Below are 20,675 nucleotides of genomic sequence, written 5' to 3'. Positions count from 1 at the left end.
ATGTTATCGAAGAGGAAACCGAAGACCTCGGCGAAAAACCTCTCCGCCGCCCTCCAAGCGGTAATCAATCCACTAGAAAATACAGTTGGGATACAAGGACAGCAATAGACCCTCCAAGCCTAATCTACCCAGTGCACCTAAGCCCTCCAAGCTTCTTGCTCCAACGAGGTTGCGCCGAACCTTTTTCTTTTCTAGCTTTCCGGATTCCGCTACTACACCGTAGCATCAACCAATAAAGATTGGCTCCTTCCTAACTGCTTCCCAGAACTCCAAACGTCTGTCTCACAGAGATGATAATGGTGAGAACCAGGTTTGGTATAATGGCCTCTCAAGGATTTGACAATGGAGAGGAAGAGAGTGAGGGATTTTGATGAGACTCTAAGGTAGAGATTGTGGGTGAAACAATCTGGTTTTTCTTTAGGGTTTCTCTCTCAAAATTCTCTCTGGAAGCTCTCTTTCAATCGTGGGTTAAAAGGGTATTTATACTCAAGAGGAGTGGAATGCGAAACGTCAGGTTTTTCCAAAACAGGGGTGTCTCGCGGCTTGACCTCGCGGCTTGACTAAGTCGCGAGTTCCAGTCGCGAGTTAACCGTATGGCCAGTTGTCCTGTTTTGTCCTGTAGTGCTCCAGCTAGCATGACTGTTCATCTTCCAGCATGCTTGGCACGTGTGCATCTTCTGGCGGGTTGAAGCCGCGAGTCCAGTCGCGAGTCCCAGCCGCGACACTCTGTTTTCTTGCACACTCTTGAGCAATCTTCACACTATCTCACTCACTACCCTTACAACAATCCCACCTAAATACAGGGTTACTAAATGCTGAATTACAAGCAAATTTGGCACGGAATAAAGCCAATTAGATGGTTAAATAAATTCAACCTTACAGTGGGTTTAGGTGGTGGGTTTCACGGGTTTTGGGTTTGGCATGGGGGTTGTGGATCAACTGGGTTTCTGGTGGGTCGTGGTTGTGGGATATGGGTTTTGATGGGTCATGTGGTGGTGGGTTTTGGCTGTGATGCGGCAGTTGAGTTGTGGTGGTGGTTGTGATGCAATAGTGGTATGGATTCTGGTGTGTTTGGCAATGGTGGATGGAAGTTTTGTTCATTTTTATGCGTTTGTGGTGCGATGATGTTGTGGTGGTTTGTGGGTTGTTAGGGTACGATGGTGGTAGTTGATTTTGGTTTGGTGGTTGTTTCAATTGGGTGGTTGGTCTAGTTGGGTGGTTTAGTTTTTTTTTTTTTTTTTTTTTTTTTTTTTTAATTTATATTTTTTGGTTTGGTGGTATTCCAATGGTGGTGGTGATGGTTGACTTTGGACAAATTGGCTAAGTTTTGGTGGTAGGTGGTTGCTAGCAGTAGTGGGATTGCTAGATTTATTGGTGATTGCTGGCTATGTGGATTTGATGGAGTGAGAAAGGAAGAGAGGAAAAAAGGAAGAGAGAGATGAGAGAGAATTGATTTTTTTTTTAATATATATTATTTGTTGGTATAGTTTGTATTATTTTAATGATTTGTATGTAAAAATAGGAACAGAGATGTTGAGTGAGTTGTAAAATTGGATGTTAAAATAGATAAAGTAGGTTTTGAGGATATATAATAGACAATTTTTTTGCATCCTTGGAGATGCTAATGCTCTTAGAGTTTTGACCATTGGGCAGTGAGTATCTAAAAGAAAGAAAAAAATTTAACATATGCTGATCTGACAAATTGTTAGTGGAAAGTAAAATGGTGATGTTAGTGGTGGACCGAAACGAGAACTAGTAAAAACTTGTTTACTCAACTATTGTAAAAAATTATTGTGAAATTCTTTATGTATGTAGTATTGCTCTTATATCATTCCACCATTATATATATAGTGGTGGAATGATATAAGAGCAATACTATATACATAAAGAATTTCATAAAGATGTTTGACTATTAGTTGACCTTCAAATATTTTGTCACATAAATTTTGATAGTCCCACAATTTTACACAATATTTTTTATTAATTAATTTATTATATCAAAATGAGAGTTTTAAACTGAATTGAAGACATTTGACCATTAATTGACTTTCTAATATTTTGCCACATAAACTTTGGTAGTCCCACAATTCCACACACAATTGTTTCTTATAGCTTGTTTGGATGGAGGGAGAGTGGAGGAGAGTAGAGGGAGGGAGAGTAAATTAAATTATCTTGTTTGGATGTTTTTTAAGGGAGGAGGGGGAGAGATTTGGAGGGGTCCTGACTACTTCCAACCCCTCATTTTTAATTCCCTCAAATTGGAGAGATTTGGAGGGAGAGTAAAGCTAAGAAATGTTTGACTAAATGAATTACCAAATTTACTCTTACCATATTAACAAAATTACAAACTATGAAAAGACTAATTATTCTCCTTCCACTTACTTAATTTTAAAAACATTCAAACAAGGTGAAGGATAATAATTCCCTCTACTCTCCTCCCTTCTATTTCCCTCTACTCTCCTCTCCCTCCAAACTTCCAAACATAACATTAATTTATTAATTTTTGCCACATAAACTTTGCTAGTCCCATAATTTTACACATCATTTTTTTATTAATTTATTTATTATGTCAAAATGAGAGTTGTAAACCGACTAATACTTAGCAAACTGAAAAGTTTTAGCCCAACTAATACTTAACAACATGGGGATTTTTAAACCAAACCAAAGATATTTGACTATTAGCTGATCTTCTAATATTTTGCCATATAAACTTTGGTAGTTCCACAATTTTACACATCATTTTTTCATTAATTTATTTATTATGTTAAAATGATAGTTTTAAATCAAATACTACTCAGCAAACTGGAGAGTTTTAAACCAATTGCTACTCAACAACATTGAGAGTTTTAAATCAAACCTACCTACTACTATATATATACATACAATATCTTTATGTGGTTTGCCATTTCTTCTCTTATGTTTCTATAAACTCTTCATCCTCATGGTTCAAGGTATCTTTTACATGAATTTCTCTTCAAAGTTATTTTTGTTTTTCATTTTTTTTCTTTAATATTCTATGTTTGTGCAGCTTTTTTTGTATTTTTACTTCCATTGTCCATGTGTTTGCGTAATATTTTATTAAGAACCAAACTTCTAGACATCATGTTTGATATTTTTAGACACCATGTTTGATTCTAGAATTTTTACAAATGGAGTAAATGCTAAAAGAAAGTAGAGGTAATGGATGCCACCAAAGTATCTTGATTTTATAATTCTCAATTTTGACATCTTAGTTATGTTTGACGAATACTTTTTGTCATATAATGTTATTTTTGTATCACTATATTTTCTTTTTCTCCCTTAAAAGTCTTGGTGAAACATAGTAAATTTTATTTTATCATTAAGTTATTGTATTTTGTTGTTCCATGTTTCATAAAAGTTTAAACATGGTAGAAATATAAGTAGTGTGCCTTTATTTCATCTTATAAAAAAGACACAATATGGTTCATTTTTCAAAATATGTATATCTTTGTTTTGTACTATATATATATATATATATTGACTTTCATTCAATTTTTTACTAATAGTAACATTGAATATAATGAAGATATTTAATAATTATTAACTATCCTTTTTTTTTTTTTTGGAGAAAAGATTATTAACTATCTTAACTAAACTTTATTTGACAAATAGAATTAATTATAGGAAAAATGTGCATACACCAATTCACATACAATCTCAATTCATTTTTAGTGTGTGTATAGAGTGTGTAATAAACACTACTCTTAATTATAAATTTATAATTATTAGAAATTTTAGATCAACACTATGTGACTATGCATGCCATATTGGACGCTCATGAAATGTTACTTGGGTTTTCCTACTAATGTGAGTAGATCAAGGATGCCAGTTTTTAATAATTTGAAGGATAAATTTTGGAATTGAATTAATGAATGGAGGGAAAAGTGTCTCTCTAACGCTGGGAATGAAGTATTGATTAAATCTATTGTACAACCGATTCCTACTTTTGTTACGAGTTATTTCAAACTTCCATTAGAATTATGTAAGGATTTAACAGGAATGATGAATTCATTTTGGTGTGGTCAGAAGGCAGATGAAAGACGAATTCATTGGGTTGGTTGGTCTAAAATTTGCTATCATATACTCTCTCCGTCCCACTTTGTTTGTCCTCTATTCCATTTTGGGATGTCCCAAAATATTGTCATGTTTTTAAAAATAAAAGTCATTAATTTACTAATGTTCCTATTATACCTCTATTTTATTAATAATTCAAATTTTTGATAAATTTATTTAAGGGTAGTTTTGGAAACTTATACATTTTTAAAAGATAAACAAGACAATAAATGATATTCCCTTAAAAAGTTTGACTTTTCAAACAGGACAAACAAAGTGGGACGGAGGGAGTAAAAAGCAAGGTGGAATGTGATTTCAGGATATGCTATCATATAAGAAGCAAGGCCACTGCATTCTTAACACACTACAAAAAAGATTGCTACTAGTGATGGCTAGAGTTGGTTGCAACAACACAAAAAGCCGTTGTAGATTAGTATTGCCGATGGTAAAAGGCCGTTGACGGCCGTTGGAAAAAACCTTGTCAGTACTACTATATTACCGATGAGACCGTTGCTAACACTCATTTACAGCACAACTCCGTCGTTAAGTACTTGATAATTGCCGTCGTAGATTTAACTTCATATGAGGAAAGACTAAATATTACCAAGGACAGTACTTGGTAATACTATCAGTCACGACTCTCTTCTAGCTCAAGTTTGAAAGGCTAAATATTTTACCAAATGATAGTTTCATGGATACAAAGTTGCGTCATCGTCCTTCATATACTTGGGCGCAAGGTTGTCAAAATCGGGATCCTATGTAAGATCGTTGAAGGTAGGTAAGATCGTAGATCGTAGGATCGGATCGTGAATCGTAAGATCCTACATATTTTCAGATTTAAAGCAAAAAACACATTGATAATGACTTTTTATGTTGAATAATTACGTAAATTATAAATTCATCCATAAAAAAACTTAGATTTGCATCATATGATGTAATTTGCATGTCATACATCGCTAAGTCTATACTAACGAAACAAATATATTTAAGTTTTGACTTAATGTATCTAAAAAGTTCAATAAACATTTAATTAGCAACCAAATACCAAAATATTTATCAAAACATAAGGAAAATATTTTTAAATTCTAAGTTCCAAATTTGAAATCCAAAATAAGTTAGCAAATGGAAACTAGCTAATTACAATATGAAATTCAAAAGTAAGATGAATATTAAGATAAAGTGAATATTTAATTATTCCCATTCTAAGGTTCTTATAACCACCGTCCTAAATTCCTAATCATCATCATTCATTTCATCATCTATGTAGACATTATATATTTGTATACTAGAGTTGTAAAAGATATCAAGATACAATTTCACACTCAACTATTCAAGTTATACCACTCAGCAACAATTAAAGAGTATACTAAAAAAAATCAATCAATCTATATACAAATACAAGCATAACTAATAAAATTATATAAAAAAAATATTTTAGTAATATTAGAACACAAATTAGTATATTGATCAAACAAATTTAACAATATTATAGCTTAAAATGCAGCAAAGCCAAGTCAAATTCTTCATTTAGAAATGATGAAACATTCTTTCATTTTGATTACAAGTGAACTAGAAACTAGAAAACATTTGCTTAGGTTGACATAATTTTATAAAATAAAAAATAAAAAGTCATACCATCACAACATGAAAAATAAAAATCTTTAAAGCTTCATCAAAACAAAAAATTTATCCAAAAAAAAAAAAAAATTATGTTTTTGGTAGGATCGGTAGAATCCCATACGATCCTACGATCCTATACGATCCTACACGATCCTACTATTTTTACGATCCTAGTGCGATTCTAATTGTTTTGGTGAGGTAGGATCGTGAAATCGTGCGATCCTACGATCCAGATCGCGATTTTGACAACAATACTTGGGCGTAGTATCTTGGCAGCAACCATTTGCTTGAATAGGGTACATGTTGGAGAGTTGGGAATGATAATAAGTTTTGTGTTTGAATTATATGGGTCTATACTATACTCCTATGGATGTAGAAGTGATCAAGAGAATTCCACTTTATGATCTATATTTCTGAAGATAAGCTTATTTGGATTCCCTCAAAGGACTGGAGAGTTTAGTGTTCAAAGTACTTTCTATCTTGCTTGTTCCAATTTGCTTATGCTATGGTAGGTTCTTCGAATAGGAATTCTAATAGTACGAACTTTCTTTGGTGGTTCAAACTTCCTAATAAATTCAAGATTTTGGTAATTTCCCATGCTTAATGATTAGTAATTGTATGGATTTGACTTTACGTTTTTAAATAAGATATTGCAGTGAGAATTATTACATTTTAAATTATATGTCTGAAAGCCACTTACTAACAATGTATTTTTTTATTAAGTGATTCAATTTTACTTTTGGCTAAATTACAAATTACACAATCTAACTTTGACCAAATTAATTCAATTCAGACTTTTAATTTTGCTTTAATTCAATTGGGTCCTCTATTTTAAGTTTATTTAATTGAGGTGTCCTCGTCTTTCGCATACTCAATCCTATAACTTTGACCTCATAAATATATTTTGTAGCTTGAGCACGAGCGTGAGAAAGTGAGAAAGAATTGACTAGATAAATATAATTTATAGATAATATTTCGGTTTTATCTCTTATATGTGTATAGCATCACACAAAAACACAAGCACGTATAGAATGAATTTTAAAAGTTATTTAATTTATTTTATATGTTTAAAATTCACACTTATGTTGGAATAAATGTTTATTAAATTCATTAGGGCAAAAACACTTCCCCTATTGTCTTTAAAACGAATACAAATCTTCTGTAAATGTACTAATTTTTGTTTTCCACTTTATATTCCACCAATTACAACTTGTCATATATTTATTTTTTATTTTTTCATTTTAAACTTTGACTATTTTATAAGGAAAACTAAACAAATACATGACAAGTTATAATTGGTGGAACATAAAGTAAAACATAAAAAGAGTTACAGAGGATTTGTATTCCTTTTTAACCAATCAATTTCTCATTTTATACTTCCAAAATGAGCTAATGCCTATATTTCATTTCTATCTCAGTTAAATCCAATGAAATACTTGATTCCTAAAATATTCTTTTGTGAAAAGTCTAAATTACCCTTAACTAAAAATAAAATGCTGTACCCCAAATAATCTAACTTAAGTAAACTTAACCCAATCTATAAATTAAACATAACACATTCAAATTAATGTTATATCTTGTTTCCCCCCCTTCCAAAAAAAAAAAAAAAAAAAAAAAAATCCTTAAAAGTATCCAACAATTAATGCTAAATAACTTAAGGATATCAGTACATTTGCAGATATAGTAGTAGTACTACGATCGATACATTGTACAAACTTGTAATTCACCACGTTGTTTAATAACAAGTAAAAGTAAATTATTTAAAACCCAACAATTAATGCAAAACAACTTCATAATTTCATTTTATTGTCATAAACACATCCTTCAATTAATTTACTGTCTCCAATACTTTCCAGGGAATTTTCTTTTTTGGGAGAAACATGATGTGATAGTTTTTTGTATGTGTTATGTTTAATTTATGGGTTGGGTTAAATTTACCTAGGTTAGATTATTTGGGCAATTTCAGCTTTTTATTTTTAGTGAATGGTATTTTATACTTTTCACAAAAGAATATTTCAAGATTCAAAAGGATTCGATTGGATTTCACTAAGAAAGTAACAAAATGTGAATATTTGCGCATTTTGGAACATAGAATGGGAAATTAGTTAGTTTTAAATATAAGGAGGAAAATTTCGAACTAAACATATAAGGGGAAAGTAATTTTTCCCCTAATGAATTTAACAAACATTTTGTAACATAAAGTTGTACTTGAACATAAACTTGAAGTTTAAACATATGAAGGAAATTAGATAACTTTTAAAATTCATTACATATGTGCTCATGTTTTTGTACAATGCTATACACATAAAAGAGAATATTGAGAACTATTATGCCAAAACCAAAATTGTAGCTACAAAATATACTTATGTGGTCAAACTTAGAGGACTCAATTGAATATTGTGGTTTTCTAACTTGAGCATGACATGAGTGTGAGAAAGTTGTGGTCCTGGTTTTTTATTTATATATATTTTAATTTTTTTAAAATTTCAATTAATTACTAAAAATTATTTTTCCAAATTAAAAAAAAAAAAAAAAAACCACCTTATCATCACTCTTCATTTGCTAGACGTTAACTTGTGATTGTTATTAGTGTTCACCCTTGATTTTTCAGTAGAGAACAAGTTTGCCTCTAGGGCACTATCAGCCAATTGTAGTGGATGAGGAAGTCCAAAATCTCTGGATAGGTAATTTGCAGTAATTGGTGAGAATTTCTGATCACACCCATAGTATCAAATTCTAAATTTTATCGGTCATCGACAGTTGTTGGGTTCAATTTAGTTTCTTATTTGTATTTTTCACAGCCCATTCACTTTCTCTACACCTTTTGTCCCTCATATTTTTAATTTATTTCAATTCTTAATTTGATTTTCTCCTTTTACAAAGGCTTTCTCCCTCCAGTTCAAAATTGGGTATTTTTTTTTTCTCTTTAATTATATTTTGGCCATGAAGGTGTTGTTGCAGGGCCTTTGCCTGTACCCAAAGTTCCCTAATTTTTAATAAAATAAACTTAAAACTTAGAGAACTTAATTGAATGAAAGTGAATTTAGAGTACTGAATTAAATTTTGATCAAAGTTATAAGTCTTTACTTTTAGTTGGCTACTTAGTTCTTACCCTTTTAGAGTTCTGACCATTAGGTAGTGGGTATCCAGAAGACAAAAAATTCCATATTTGTTGACGTGACAAATTGTTAGTAGTTGGTGAAAAAATGATGTCATTGGTGAGTCCAAACGAAAATTAGGAAAAGTTTGTCAACTCAACGATTGTAAAAAATATTGTGAAATTCTATGGACACAACAAAATCTCACAAACTCCAAAATTTTAATTGTGATATGTCCTAGGCACATATTTTATTATTTTATTTTGATCTATATGGGATTGACACCTTATCTATTGTAAATATGATGTAACAATTTGTTGTATCTCTAGCGCAACTCAATTTTTTAACTTAAGTGAGAAGTTAAATAGATAGCCACAAATTAATGTTTCGCAATAATTATTTAGAATGTCCATTTTTTTTTTTTGCTGAATATTTAGAATGTCCATTTTGTTCATATAAAGGCATTTCCAGCCATGTTTTAGTTGGGACCCTAAATCTCTTGCTGGGACGGGACATTGTCTTGTATAAATGGTCCTAAAGAGCATTGAAATTATACTAAAAAGATTACATTAATTATTGAAAATGATTGATGTTAGAGGAAGTCCCAATAGTGGGGTGCCTCGGATGCTCGGTTGTGCATTTCGTTATAACATTCTTTAATGATTAGTTGATTATTAAATGCTGGAATTATTTCTCTAGCTCATCATTAACTGGAAAAGCCCTATGTTTGGATAATATGTATATGAATATATTTGGGAAAAATAAAAATAAATAAAGAGATCAGTACTTCCACTTAACAGTTATGGCATCCACTTAAAATATATTGAGTTGTTAAAAACAAAACAGAACAAAACAAAAGGGGACAATCCTGCTTTACTGCTTAGTGTCTATTGTTTATAATTTCAGTCTACAACTACAAATTTTAGGTCATTTTATAGTTGTACTCTGGTTATGTAATATATTATAAACCCGATTTAAAATACTAATATTACTATTTTTGTGTGTGTTCTAATAAGTATTACTGTTTATTCAAAAAAAAAAAAAAAAAAAAAACAAAACAAAACAAAAGGGGACAAAGATTAGAATCAAGACCAAAAGGCAACCCTACCTAACAAATTAGCAACTGGTATGTTTGGTTGTGAATTTGTGATCCTAAAAATGAGACAAAAAACAATTTTTGTTTCTTCTCACATAAAAAATATTGGGTACATTATCATTTTTGTCTCTAATTTTTATTATATGTGTCAATTTGGTTCTTAACATTTTAAATGTGTTAAATTGGTTTTTAACCTTTGGTATTGTGTCAAAATAGTCAACGCCTTAAAGTGATGGATGAAAAATGTCCACCAGAATAAAAATTCATTTTTATGCCATGTAAAATGCCACATGTATATGGTATATACCTACGTGGAATGTATGACAAAAAAAAAAAAAAAGGTAATAGGGACACACCCCTTTCCATATCCTACTTGTGTGAGTCAACTATATGATCTTATAGATACTAAAATCCATTCAAGAGTTGACACACAAGCAAGAGTGTGGAGTTGGGTATGAGAAAGGGTGTGTCCATACTCCATAGCATTTCTAAAAAAAAAAAAAAAAGCTTTGGCTGAAAAAATTATCTCTATGCAATAACTTTTAACAGGGAAAAATACAATAGAGAAAAGAAATATTTTATTAGGCTGAATTAAGAAACAAGTAATAACTTATTATAGTAATCTATATCAATTATACCGAGGCTAGTTGGAAGAGACAACAGTTACTTGCCTTTAAGGAAACGGTTTTGGAGCCTTGTTGAAGTGCCTTGGCATTTGAGGCGGAGCGTAAAATGGCAACGTTTTCAGCTCAAGTTCTTAAATGCCACAAGTGCCTATGCACTTATGCAGTATGCAACACGCATTCACTTTGAGTTTACCAACTCAACAGTTCGCTAATACTATCTTGTAAAATCACAGTTTCCGCTGTAATAAGTGAATGCAAATAATCTTATCAAAAAAAAAAAAAAAAAAGTGAATGCAAATAATTGTTTATCATAAAAAGAAAAAAAAGTATATGTAAATAATCTTGAGCAAATATATTGCTACTAAAGAGCCTAATATAAAAGGTAAAGATTATCTCACACTCATTATTTCACATCTACTTTTTAAATTTTAAATGTGAATATTAAATTTTTTGCCTTTTAAAATATGTATATTAACTCATGCAATGATTTTTTTTTTTTTTTTTGATGAGATGCAATTGAAAATATTAAGTAAAAGAGTGTGCATAAAATAAGTATACGAGAATATTTAGAGATAGACACAATTTCGTTCATGTTTATTTTGTCTTAAAAAAAAAAATTTGTCTTAAAATATTGATATATTTTTTGCTATGTTGTGCTTATTAATATGTTGAAGGTTGGCTTGAGCGAACCTACACCTATGATAGCAAGACCTTGTGTCAAGCTATAAAATGGCTTAATAACCTCATGTTAGATGAATAGATAAATTATAAAGTTTCTTGTTATTTTAAAATTAATTAATTAAATATAATGTCAGTGTGGACAGATGTATGTTCAAGTTTCAAACCTCCAAAAGCACATGATAAATTACATGTGAAGAAGAGTAATTAGTTCTCTGAGTTTTTACTCAATAGGATTTTAAACATCATACGCTAGTATTATTTTAAAACAAAAATCTATACCAAAATGGCAAAATTTCATGCATAACTGTTAGTTAACAAAGAAAGGGTGTGCAACCTAGAGGCTAAACAGGATAGAAAAAGGAAAATGAAGAGAGGTGAATGAGAGTCTACAGCAATTAGAAAAAAGAAATCCAATTTTATAGTTATTCTTCTTCATAATTCTCTGTTTGATTAATTATGCCGTTGAAGTTATAAGGTAATGTGGAGGGTTAAAATGAAGCCAAGAACAATGAGAGACCAATCCATAAAGCTGCAAAGGGATGCCGACCTTATGAATCTTGAATCTTGTTAACCAATCACAACATCATGTTGATAAACTTAACCTAAAAAGAAGCATTAGTCATTTTGATTTGCCTCAAAGAAAGGCTAACTATTTAGGCACGGCTCTCTCAACATTTATTACGTCACAACTACCTCACATTGCATTTAATGTGATACGATCAGCCTTCTCATTAAGTAAGTCAAAATTGCCTGTTTATTGCCCACATACTAACGTGAGAGTGATATAAGATATGTCTCCAAAACTTGAGATTGGTGGGACATATCCAAGTTGAAAAAGGGAAGAATTGCTTTCATAAAAGGTATGACCCTAAAAACTCACCAAAGTAAAGTTATTAATATTTTGAACTAGACTTAGTTTGACTTTATCATAGAGTGTCTTTGGTGAACTTCACAGAAACAATTATATTCACAAAAATTTGTGTTAGTACTTATGCAAATTAGAATTGATGAAACACCCTGATTTCCACAATCTTTCCTTCCCAAAGCACCCAACCTCCCGCAAGTAGATATTGAATTATTAGTGGGGATAATAAGGTATGTTTATACCTAAGTCGATTACAGCCTTTTATTTTCAAGTTTGCTTATGGCTTGATTCTCAAAGGAAAAAAAAAATTGTTTATGGCGAAGAATACAAAATGAATGCTGACCCACATCAACATGCCAGGTCGAATGATTGCCTAACAAATTTCCTAACTCTCAATACCCAACTCTTGTTCCAATCTGTCTTATGGGAAATGGGAATCATATAGTCGGTTTTTGGATTGTAAAACCAAACGGTGATCAAGTTCCATACTTTTCGTCTTGGGCAGAAGGCTCGATATGTATTTCTAAGCCCATGTTTAGAATAAGCCTAAGCTTTAGATGTCCGAAAGAGAGCCTATAGTCCACTCACGTGGGCCGTGACATTTCAATGTCCAAGAAACAAAAAAAGGAGCGCTTTTACACTGGGCTCTTTTTTCTTACGAGTAGGGCCCGATGGCATTGAAAGAATCAATTCACGTTAATGGTTATAATCATAATTAACTCAGTCTAGAAAGCTTAGAATTAGGGAAATGTTCAAGTAGGGGCAGGTGAATAAAATTGATTTGCAGCAAAAGATCCTTTAGCCTTTAGGCTTTTAACAGCAGGGATTTAATGGGTTTAGGCTTGAAAACAAAAGTAAGAATCATCTACATGCTTAGGCCTAGAAGGTTCTATTTAAGTGAATTATGATGCTGCTGTTGAAATAATTATGAATATATTTTTTTGGCTGAATAATTATGAATTTTGTTGAAATTTCCATTGTTGGGTGATTAAAATAATGGGGTTTAAAGTATACTCCTTAAGCATCTTGGCACAGCCTCAGATTAATAAAAAACTTGGCTTATGTTTGTCTATTTTGCAAACGAGTAAAACTAGACTCAACTATTTAAATGAGTCAAACTCAAAAATAATGATGTGTTCGTGAACATGTGGCTCAACTTAGGTGCTATTCCTAGTATATTATACTTAAGTTTTGGCTAAATTTTAAAAATGATATCTAAGAAACAATATCTAAGATATTGTATTTAAGTTTTGACTAAGAATACTAAATGAATGCTAATGGCATTAAATAACGTGTCTAGCAAGGAATAATTCTTTTAAGGTATCAGAGCAACTGATTCTTTTATTGAGTAGAAAAAGTAACTTTTAAGAAAATCTAGGATAGTTTTCAATTAAAAAATTTTGGTAGTAGTGGTTTTGGAGGAAAATATGGAGTTCGCAGATGTGTCTTATTGGGATGAAAGTGAATCAGAGGAATCAGTATGTGGATTAGTGAGAGGTTTAAAACTTTGGGTTTTGCTTTTATGAATTTCTCCTTGTCAGTTGAAAATTTGTATAAGAGAGCAGGATGGAGATATTTTGGGCATCTAAAAGTAGGAATTCAGATAGGGAAGGTCTCTTAAATAGTAGTATAGACATATACATATATTTTTCTAAATATGTACACTTTTCTTGATAATTGTATGATTTTACTTTATTTTTTGAAATAAAATAAAATAAAAAATATTTCAGTAGGAATTACATCTTTAATTCATATCTTTAAGCCACTTACTAACAATGTTTTTTAATAAATGATTCAATTTTTCTTTGGCTAAATTATAAATTATGCTCTCTAACTTTGACCAAAATTCAATTAAGTCTTCTAAATTTCAAGTTTATTTAATTAAAGCTTTCATTTCTTTCTCACAATCAGTACTCGAACTTTGACCAGATAAATATATTTTGTAATTTAAGCATAAGCATCAAAAAGTTTGACCACATAAATATATTTTGTAGCTAATATTTTGATTTTGGCATAAAAGTTCTCAGTATTCTCTTTAAAGTGCACAGCATCGTATAAAAACACAAGCATATATAAAGCGAATTTTAAAAGTTATTTAATTTATTTCATTTAAAATTCAAGTTTATGTTTAAGTACAAATTTATGTTTAAAAATGTTTGTTAAATTCACTAGAGGAAAAATGACCTCCCCACCCCCCGGGTCCTATGTTTGGGATAGTTCATACTTCCCTCCTTATCTTTGAAACTAATAAAAATTCCCGTTTTCTATTTCCAATATGGGCAAATACCCAATTCTATTACTCCCTCAGTTAAGCCCGACAAAATCTTTTGTATCAAAGAATATTAGTCTAAAATACTCACAGCTAAAAAATAAAATGTCAAAATTACGCCAAATAAACTAACCCATGTAAATTAAACCCTTATAAACATAACCCAACTTGTAATTGTCCCTTGTGTGTGTTTGTTTCTCAAAAAAAAAAAAAAAAAGAGTAATTGTTCCACATTGCTTAAGAGAGTATGTTGTGTGTAGTATAACTTGCCCTACCCTCCTTTAAAAGTTACCATGACTTTTGAGTAGAATTGTATTGTGTCTTTGTATTAGAACCCATTTCTCTCTCCCTTGTATGTGTGTGTTTGTTTGTCTTTTCTTAATCTAGTTAGAGATATATATATTTTCCGTCTTCCACCGTTACTAGGATTTCTGACAACAGTTTGATTTATATATAAAATCTGAGTGTAAGAAAATAGAACAACCTTAGTTTAGTCTAGTCTAGTGTCTGCTAATATTGTATTACAATTTACAAATCTAGTAACAGTCGAAAGTTTACAAGGTTATGGAGCAAGCTGTAGTTGATAATGATGTAGGAGTAGGAGTTGAGACGGACCGTTTATCTGAGTTGCAGATAGAAGTTCTGCAACACATTCTGTCCTTCCTTCCCACAAAACAAGTATTTCAATCAACTCTATTGTCCACCACATGGAGACATGTGTGGACTACATTCCCTACTCTGAAATTTGATTCTACTAATAAGCGAAATTTGGAGGATGTCAAGAGAATAAAAGCCAATTTTTATAAATTTGTGGAAAAAACTCTGCGAATTCGCCACCATCAAAGTGAAAGATCACAGATAAAGAATTTTGAACTTATGGACGGCTTGCCACATAGCAAATCGATGTCTCGTGTTGACCGTTGGATTAGTTTTGTGCTTGAGAGTGATGTCGAGGAGTTGAATCTTGATTTTCGATACTCCCAAATAGATTATATCTTGCCTCACGCTGTTTTGTTTGCAAAATCCTTGACTGCGTTAACTCTATATTCGTGTAAATTGGAGTCAACTTGTTGTGGTGATATAAACTTACCCTCTTTGAAAAAACTCTCTCTATCTTTCGTTTATGCAGATGATCAAATTTTTCGCAATCTAGTTTCTGGTTGTCCTGTGATAGAAGACATGAAATTTGGAAACTGTCGTGGGATTAAAAGTATGAAGTTTTTCGGACTTCCCAAAGTCATGGCAATTACGGTAACTAAAAATGATGGTCTTGAGAGGCTTGAGTTGGCTTTGGAAGCTTCAAATCTTTATTATCTATGTATAGATCAGGGCTCAATTCCCGAGCTGAACCTGCACCTGCTTCCTTGTAAAAATCTAAAAGAGTTAATCATAGATACACCGAACGTGACAGAAAAGTGGCTTGATGAACATCTTTCTGGACTTCCACTCCTCGAGAATTTACGGCTAAGAGTTTGCTCTGGGTTGGAAAGAATAAAGCTTTCAAGTCGTCATCATCTTAAATCATTGGAATTGTGGTTATGCAAGAATCTGGTTGAAGTCATGATTGATACGCCTAAACTATGTAGACTCTTATATTTCGGTGAAACTGCAATATCTTTTTCGTTGAATGCTTTGGGTTTGTTGAAAGCGGAGCCTTATGGTACTTGGGATGCTAAGAAGATTGAATTCCTTTCAAAGATGAGAAATTCAAAAGTTTTCAAATTGAATATTATTGATTTTAAGGTATTTCTGCTTTTATTTATTTATTTCCTTATATGATTATCTTGTTATTTTATTTCTTTCATTTGGTTTTTTATTGATTTATATATATATAAACTCTAATCGGTTCTTTTGTTTAATTTCTTTGTAAAGGATGTGATTATTCCAAAAGAATTGAGAGAAACCCTACCATCACCATTATATAATGTCAAGCATCTAAAGGTAATAATAGTAATACCTCCACCATTTACAAAAGATGAAATCGGTGAACTTCTAGATGGCCTACTTTGGATTTCTCCTCTTCCAGAATTGTTTGTAATTGAATCATTCTGTCATGAGTCAAATCCCAATTTTGACAAATTAAGCTTTGAGGTATTGACGTTTAGTTTTTTCTTAGAATCTTCAATCTTACTCTTTATGTTCACTAGTGGCTAATGAGGGTGCTAAATAGTGCTTTGAATTTTCAAACAAACTTAATATTGTATAAACCATTCTTTTTATATGTTTTTTCTTCTCATGCTACGCTGAGGTTGCTTTTTATGTGGTAAATATTTTAGTTATTACTTGTTAGTATTGTAGTAATAAGATTTTTGGTGTAGTTAATGTTTTTGGGAATTCCTTATAATCTTTTTGGTGTCTGGTGCACATTGGGTATACTACATGTCCTCTTTATTGTTTTAAAGAAGCTTCAATTGCTGGAACATTTTGGTTTTTATTGACTTTTGAAGTTTTTGATTAAATTGAAATCAGGCAACTATGTACTATGATAGGAGTTAGTGAACCATGATAAGGATCCCCTTGCTCTACAGAGAGCACATTCTGCTCTATTACAATAAGATTGCTGATGCAAATTTTCTGTCTTTCTTTGTTTACACTTTTCAAAGTGAAAGAAGTCTTTAATAGATCACAAAGTTTATAGAAAATACATGCTTTTTGATTTGAAGGTCTTCACTAAAATCTTACTGATTTTATTGTAATTGAAATTAAAACAATGTCAAAAAGTTGTACAGTTGAATGTAAGCTTACCCCTCTTTAGCAAAAAGTTCTTGCTCTGCATATCATAGTAATCTGCATTCTAGGTGGCACGGAATCAGATGCTATTGCTGCCATGTCATGAACAATAGCAGTATAGACTGTTGTGAATTCTTCATGATCCTCAAGCAAATCGGTCTAGCTTTGGGAGAGCTTTTGCCTCCCTCTATTGACTTGGACTCTCGCATTTTTCTTTCATTCCATTAAGCACTTAGAACCGCCCAAAATTGATAGGCCTAGGATAAGCAAACTTGTTATCACCACCTTTGTGGGTGAAAAGAGGAAGGGACTAACCAGTGGACCCCTAGTATTTTTACCATTTTGGGGTGATTCACTTTGTCAGATTTATTTAGTTTATAGTTATATAAGTAGTATAGTAATGCATTGCCTCAATAGCTCATTATTCTCAATTGTGTTTTTCATCCACAGTTAAAGGTATGTATAGAAGGAAGGAACTGCTTAATTCAACAGAAATTTAAATTCCAACCAAACTTTGGTACTAGAAAATCTTTTTATCTCCGTCTCAATTGGGATGAGGGGAGAGGGCTTACTAGCAGAGTCCTCATAAACTTTTTTTCCCACTTGCTAAATCTCACATCGTAGGATTGTTCAGAAAGCAAGAAAGATGGATCTTGATAGTGAACACTAGAAATCTAATTTCACCCTTAAAAGAAACTAATAGTAATAGTTTATGACTTTATGTTCATGTTAAAGGAAGTAGGTGAGCTTTTGTTTTTTATCTAGTTATTGTTAATCTTAGTGGAGAAATTTATTGACGTGATTTATCTAATTAATTTTGTGTGGCTTATGCTTTGTTTAGTCAAAGGATCAACCATATCAAATGAGAAATAATCCGTGTTTTATTATTGCAAACAAAAATATGTAATTTAGATTACAAACTTTATGGTAGTTTATATCCGAAGCAAAATATGATTGTAAGAGCAAAACTTCAATTATTACTCTTCCTTTCTTTGGTGGTTCTACATGTCACATTCATCTGTGATTGTGTAACCAATTTGATAATCCAAACTTTCATCCTCTTTCTTTTATTTCACTATTTTCAAAAGGAAAGAAGACAATACTATCCAAATATTATATGGATCATGGTGCTTTCCAGTGATTGATGTTTTAAATACGAAGACTCTAATTTATATCATCCTGATTTCATTCTAACTAAAATTGAACAAGTAGGAAAAGTTAGATGAAAGCATACTCCTTTCCACTGTTCAAGCTAATTGTCATATCATGTTCCAGTTCCAACCCTATATATCATAGTGATTTACATTCTAGGTCTCAAAGAATCGGGTGCTATTGTTGGCATGAAATGAGCAATAGCATTACGAAAAAGTTCCTCCATTAAATCTTAATGATCCTCAAGCCAAATAGGTTTACCTTGTGAAAGTTATTAAGGTTCTTTTTTTTTTTTTTGGGACTGAATAGGAATAGAGAGTAATTCCCTTCTTTAGTAGTTGATGAGATCCTCAAAATGAGTTTTTACCTTGGTTGGATCATTGTTAAAGGTTTGTACAGTATGGAAGAATTGCTTATTCTAATAGAAAAATAATTTCCAAACAAACGGTGGTATTTGGAAAATTCTCCATCTGCACCAATATTGTGAAGAGGGGAGGGGTCCTACCAATGTAGTGTTCACAATCTTCATATTTCTACATAGGAGTAAATCTCCCAATACTTGTTATTTTTTTGGGGAATTTTCTCAATGTGATTAATTTAATAAATTTTGAGTGCCCTGTTTTTTGATTAATCAAAGGATCAACTATATCGAGTAAGAAGTACTTGGCATTTATCATCCCAAACGACAAAAATTAATGTGCTTTATGAAATTTTGTTGGATCCATATATAGCCTTGACCGATGCTAAAAGTTATGATGGTGGTATTACAATGCTAGTGCATTAATGAAAAAAATTTGCAAAACACAATGATTGCCACTACTACAATAATTTGATTTTGATCCAACACCTTTTTCTCTTTTTGAACATGAGTAGACTGATTCCTTGCTATTTAGACCCTTAATTTTTGTGTCTTACGTTGTTATGAGATAATTAAGAGGCTAAGATGGTGTGTTTACTGAGATTTTCATGTTGCTAACGGGTTTCTTATATTTCAGTTATCATATGAGAAGCCTATTTATAAAGGGGAGAATCCAAGTTGTTGCAAATTTCTACCATTTCCATGTTGGCGGCATTGCTTGAAGACTGTTAAGATTGATAGCCTTAAAGGATACACAGATGAAGAGCTTCTATACAAGTATTTTTCTGAAAATGCAAAAACCTTGGAGGACTTCCAGTTCCATGTTGGTGGCATTGCTTGAAGATTGTCCAAATACAAGGATCTTAGAGAGGTATCTTTCAGAGAATGCAGAAATCTTTAAAGGTCTCATAATTCATAAATGTAACTCTTAAATTGTAGAATCTTTCAGTTAATGAATTCTGCAGAAATGAATGTTTTGTAAGATTACTTTGAGCATTTACCAACCAGCAATATTTTGTAGTTTTTTTTTTTCTCTAGTTATATTCATATTCTCGGAGTTACGTATCCTACTTTTCTTTCATTCTTTCGATTGCTTCCTTTTGCTTTTGAAAATTTAGTGAGATGATTTTTTGTTTTTCGATTTTATAAAAGCACAGGTGACTAAGGTATAGACAATATCTCCTCACTGGGACATTGTAGATTTCCCTTGGAGTATGCTTGGTATTTGTGAAGTATGTAAATGCAAGACCTGATGTATAAAGGCTTAGCTTGGAGTGAAGATACAACTGGTCTGTGAGTTGGTGATCCATATTTGAAATTTTGTAAGGAATTGGATTCCCTGAACATCATGAAGCCAATTGTTCCTCGTAATATCCAGTTCATTATAGGAACAAGGTTAAGGCATAATGAAAACCTGATCAATTGGCCATTTTAGATTCAGAAGCATGCAATGATTTTACTAGTTTTCTTCTCTCTTTATCAGCTTAAAAAGCAACTCATATTTGATAGAGAGACCAACATTTGGTGCTAGATTCTTGCCAGATTGTCACGATTAAGATTTCACTAGATTGAAAAAGTCATAATATTCTGTCACGAACATCCTTCATTAATGTTGTTTTATTTTAGTTGCTCTTGTCTAAGATATGACATCGAACTTCTTATTGAAAGCTTTCACTGGGCCATTCTTTGTTGGTGAAGTACTGTTTAATAAAAAAGAGTGGTACCACTATTTCGAAAATATTTAGCAATCTACCACTTTTTCAATACTCGACCTTAAGGAAATCGAGTTTTTACTAGTACTTGAGTTCTCAGAACTTGAGTTCCTCTTGAGTTTGCCAACATGGCAGTGGCTGAGCTGGAATTTTGCCAATTAAAAATGCCACCTTGAACTCGATGTTAGGGACATTGAGTTCTATGTTGACAAAACTTGAGTTTAGAAGACTCAGGTACCATGTTATTAACTACACAGTACCCAAGTTTAGTAAACTTGAGTCTGGCTCGGGTACCATGTTATTTTACTACACCGTACTCGAGTTCTATGAACTCAAGTACTATGTAAGTAAATAATCAAGTTTAGAACTCTCGAGTACCATGTTATATGCTGTC

At 31.8% G+C, this 20,675-nt stretch overlaps 1 protein-coding gene across 1 annotated transcript; it reads left to right on the top strand.

The window, feature by feature from the left end:
- The first annotated feature begins 14,893 nt into the window (after window positions 1-14,893).
- On the top strand, window positions 14,894-19,603 carry LOC126728519 (F-box/FBD/LRR-repeat protein At3g52680-like). The gene is made up of 3 exons (XM_050434327.1): window positions 14,894-16,072; window positions 16,202-16,270; window positions 19,207-19,603. The coding sequence occupies exons 1-3, from the start codon at window positions 14,894-14,896 to the stop codon at window positions 19,408-19,410; spliced, it is 1,452 nt and encodes a 483-aa protein (XP_050290284.1). The 3' UTR covers window positions 19,411-19,603.
- The last annotated feature ends 1,072 nt before the right edge of the window (window positions 19,604-20,675 follow it).

Source organism: Quercus robur, chromosome 5 (assembly GCF_932294415.1).
Source record: "Quercus robur chromosome 5, dhQueRobu3.1, whole genome shotgun sequence".
NCBI lineage: Eukaryota > Viridiplantae > Streptophyta > Magnoliopsida > Fagales > Fagaceae > Quercus > Quercus robur.
The sequence above is the reverse complement of the archived record's forward strand: the minus strand, read 5'-3'. Positions and strand labels throughout refer to the sequence as shown.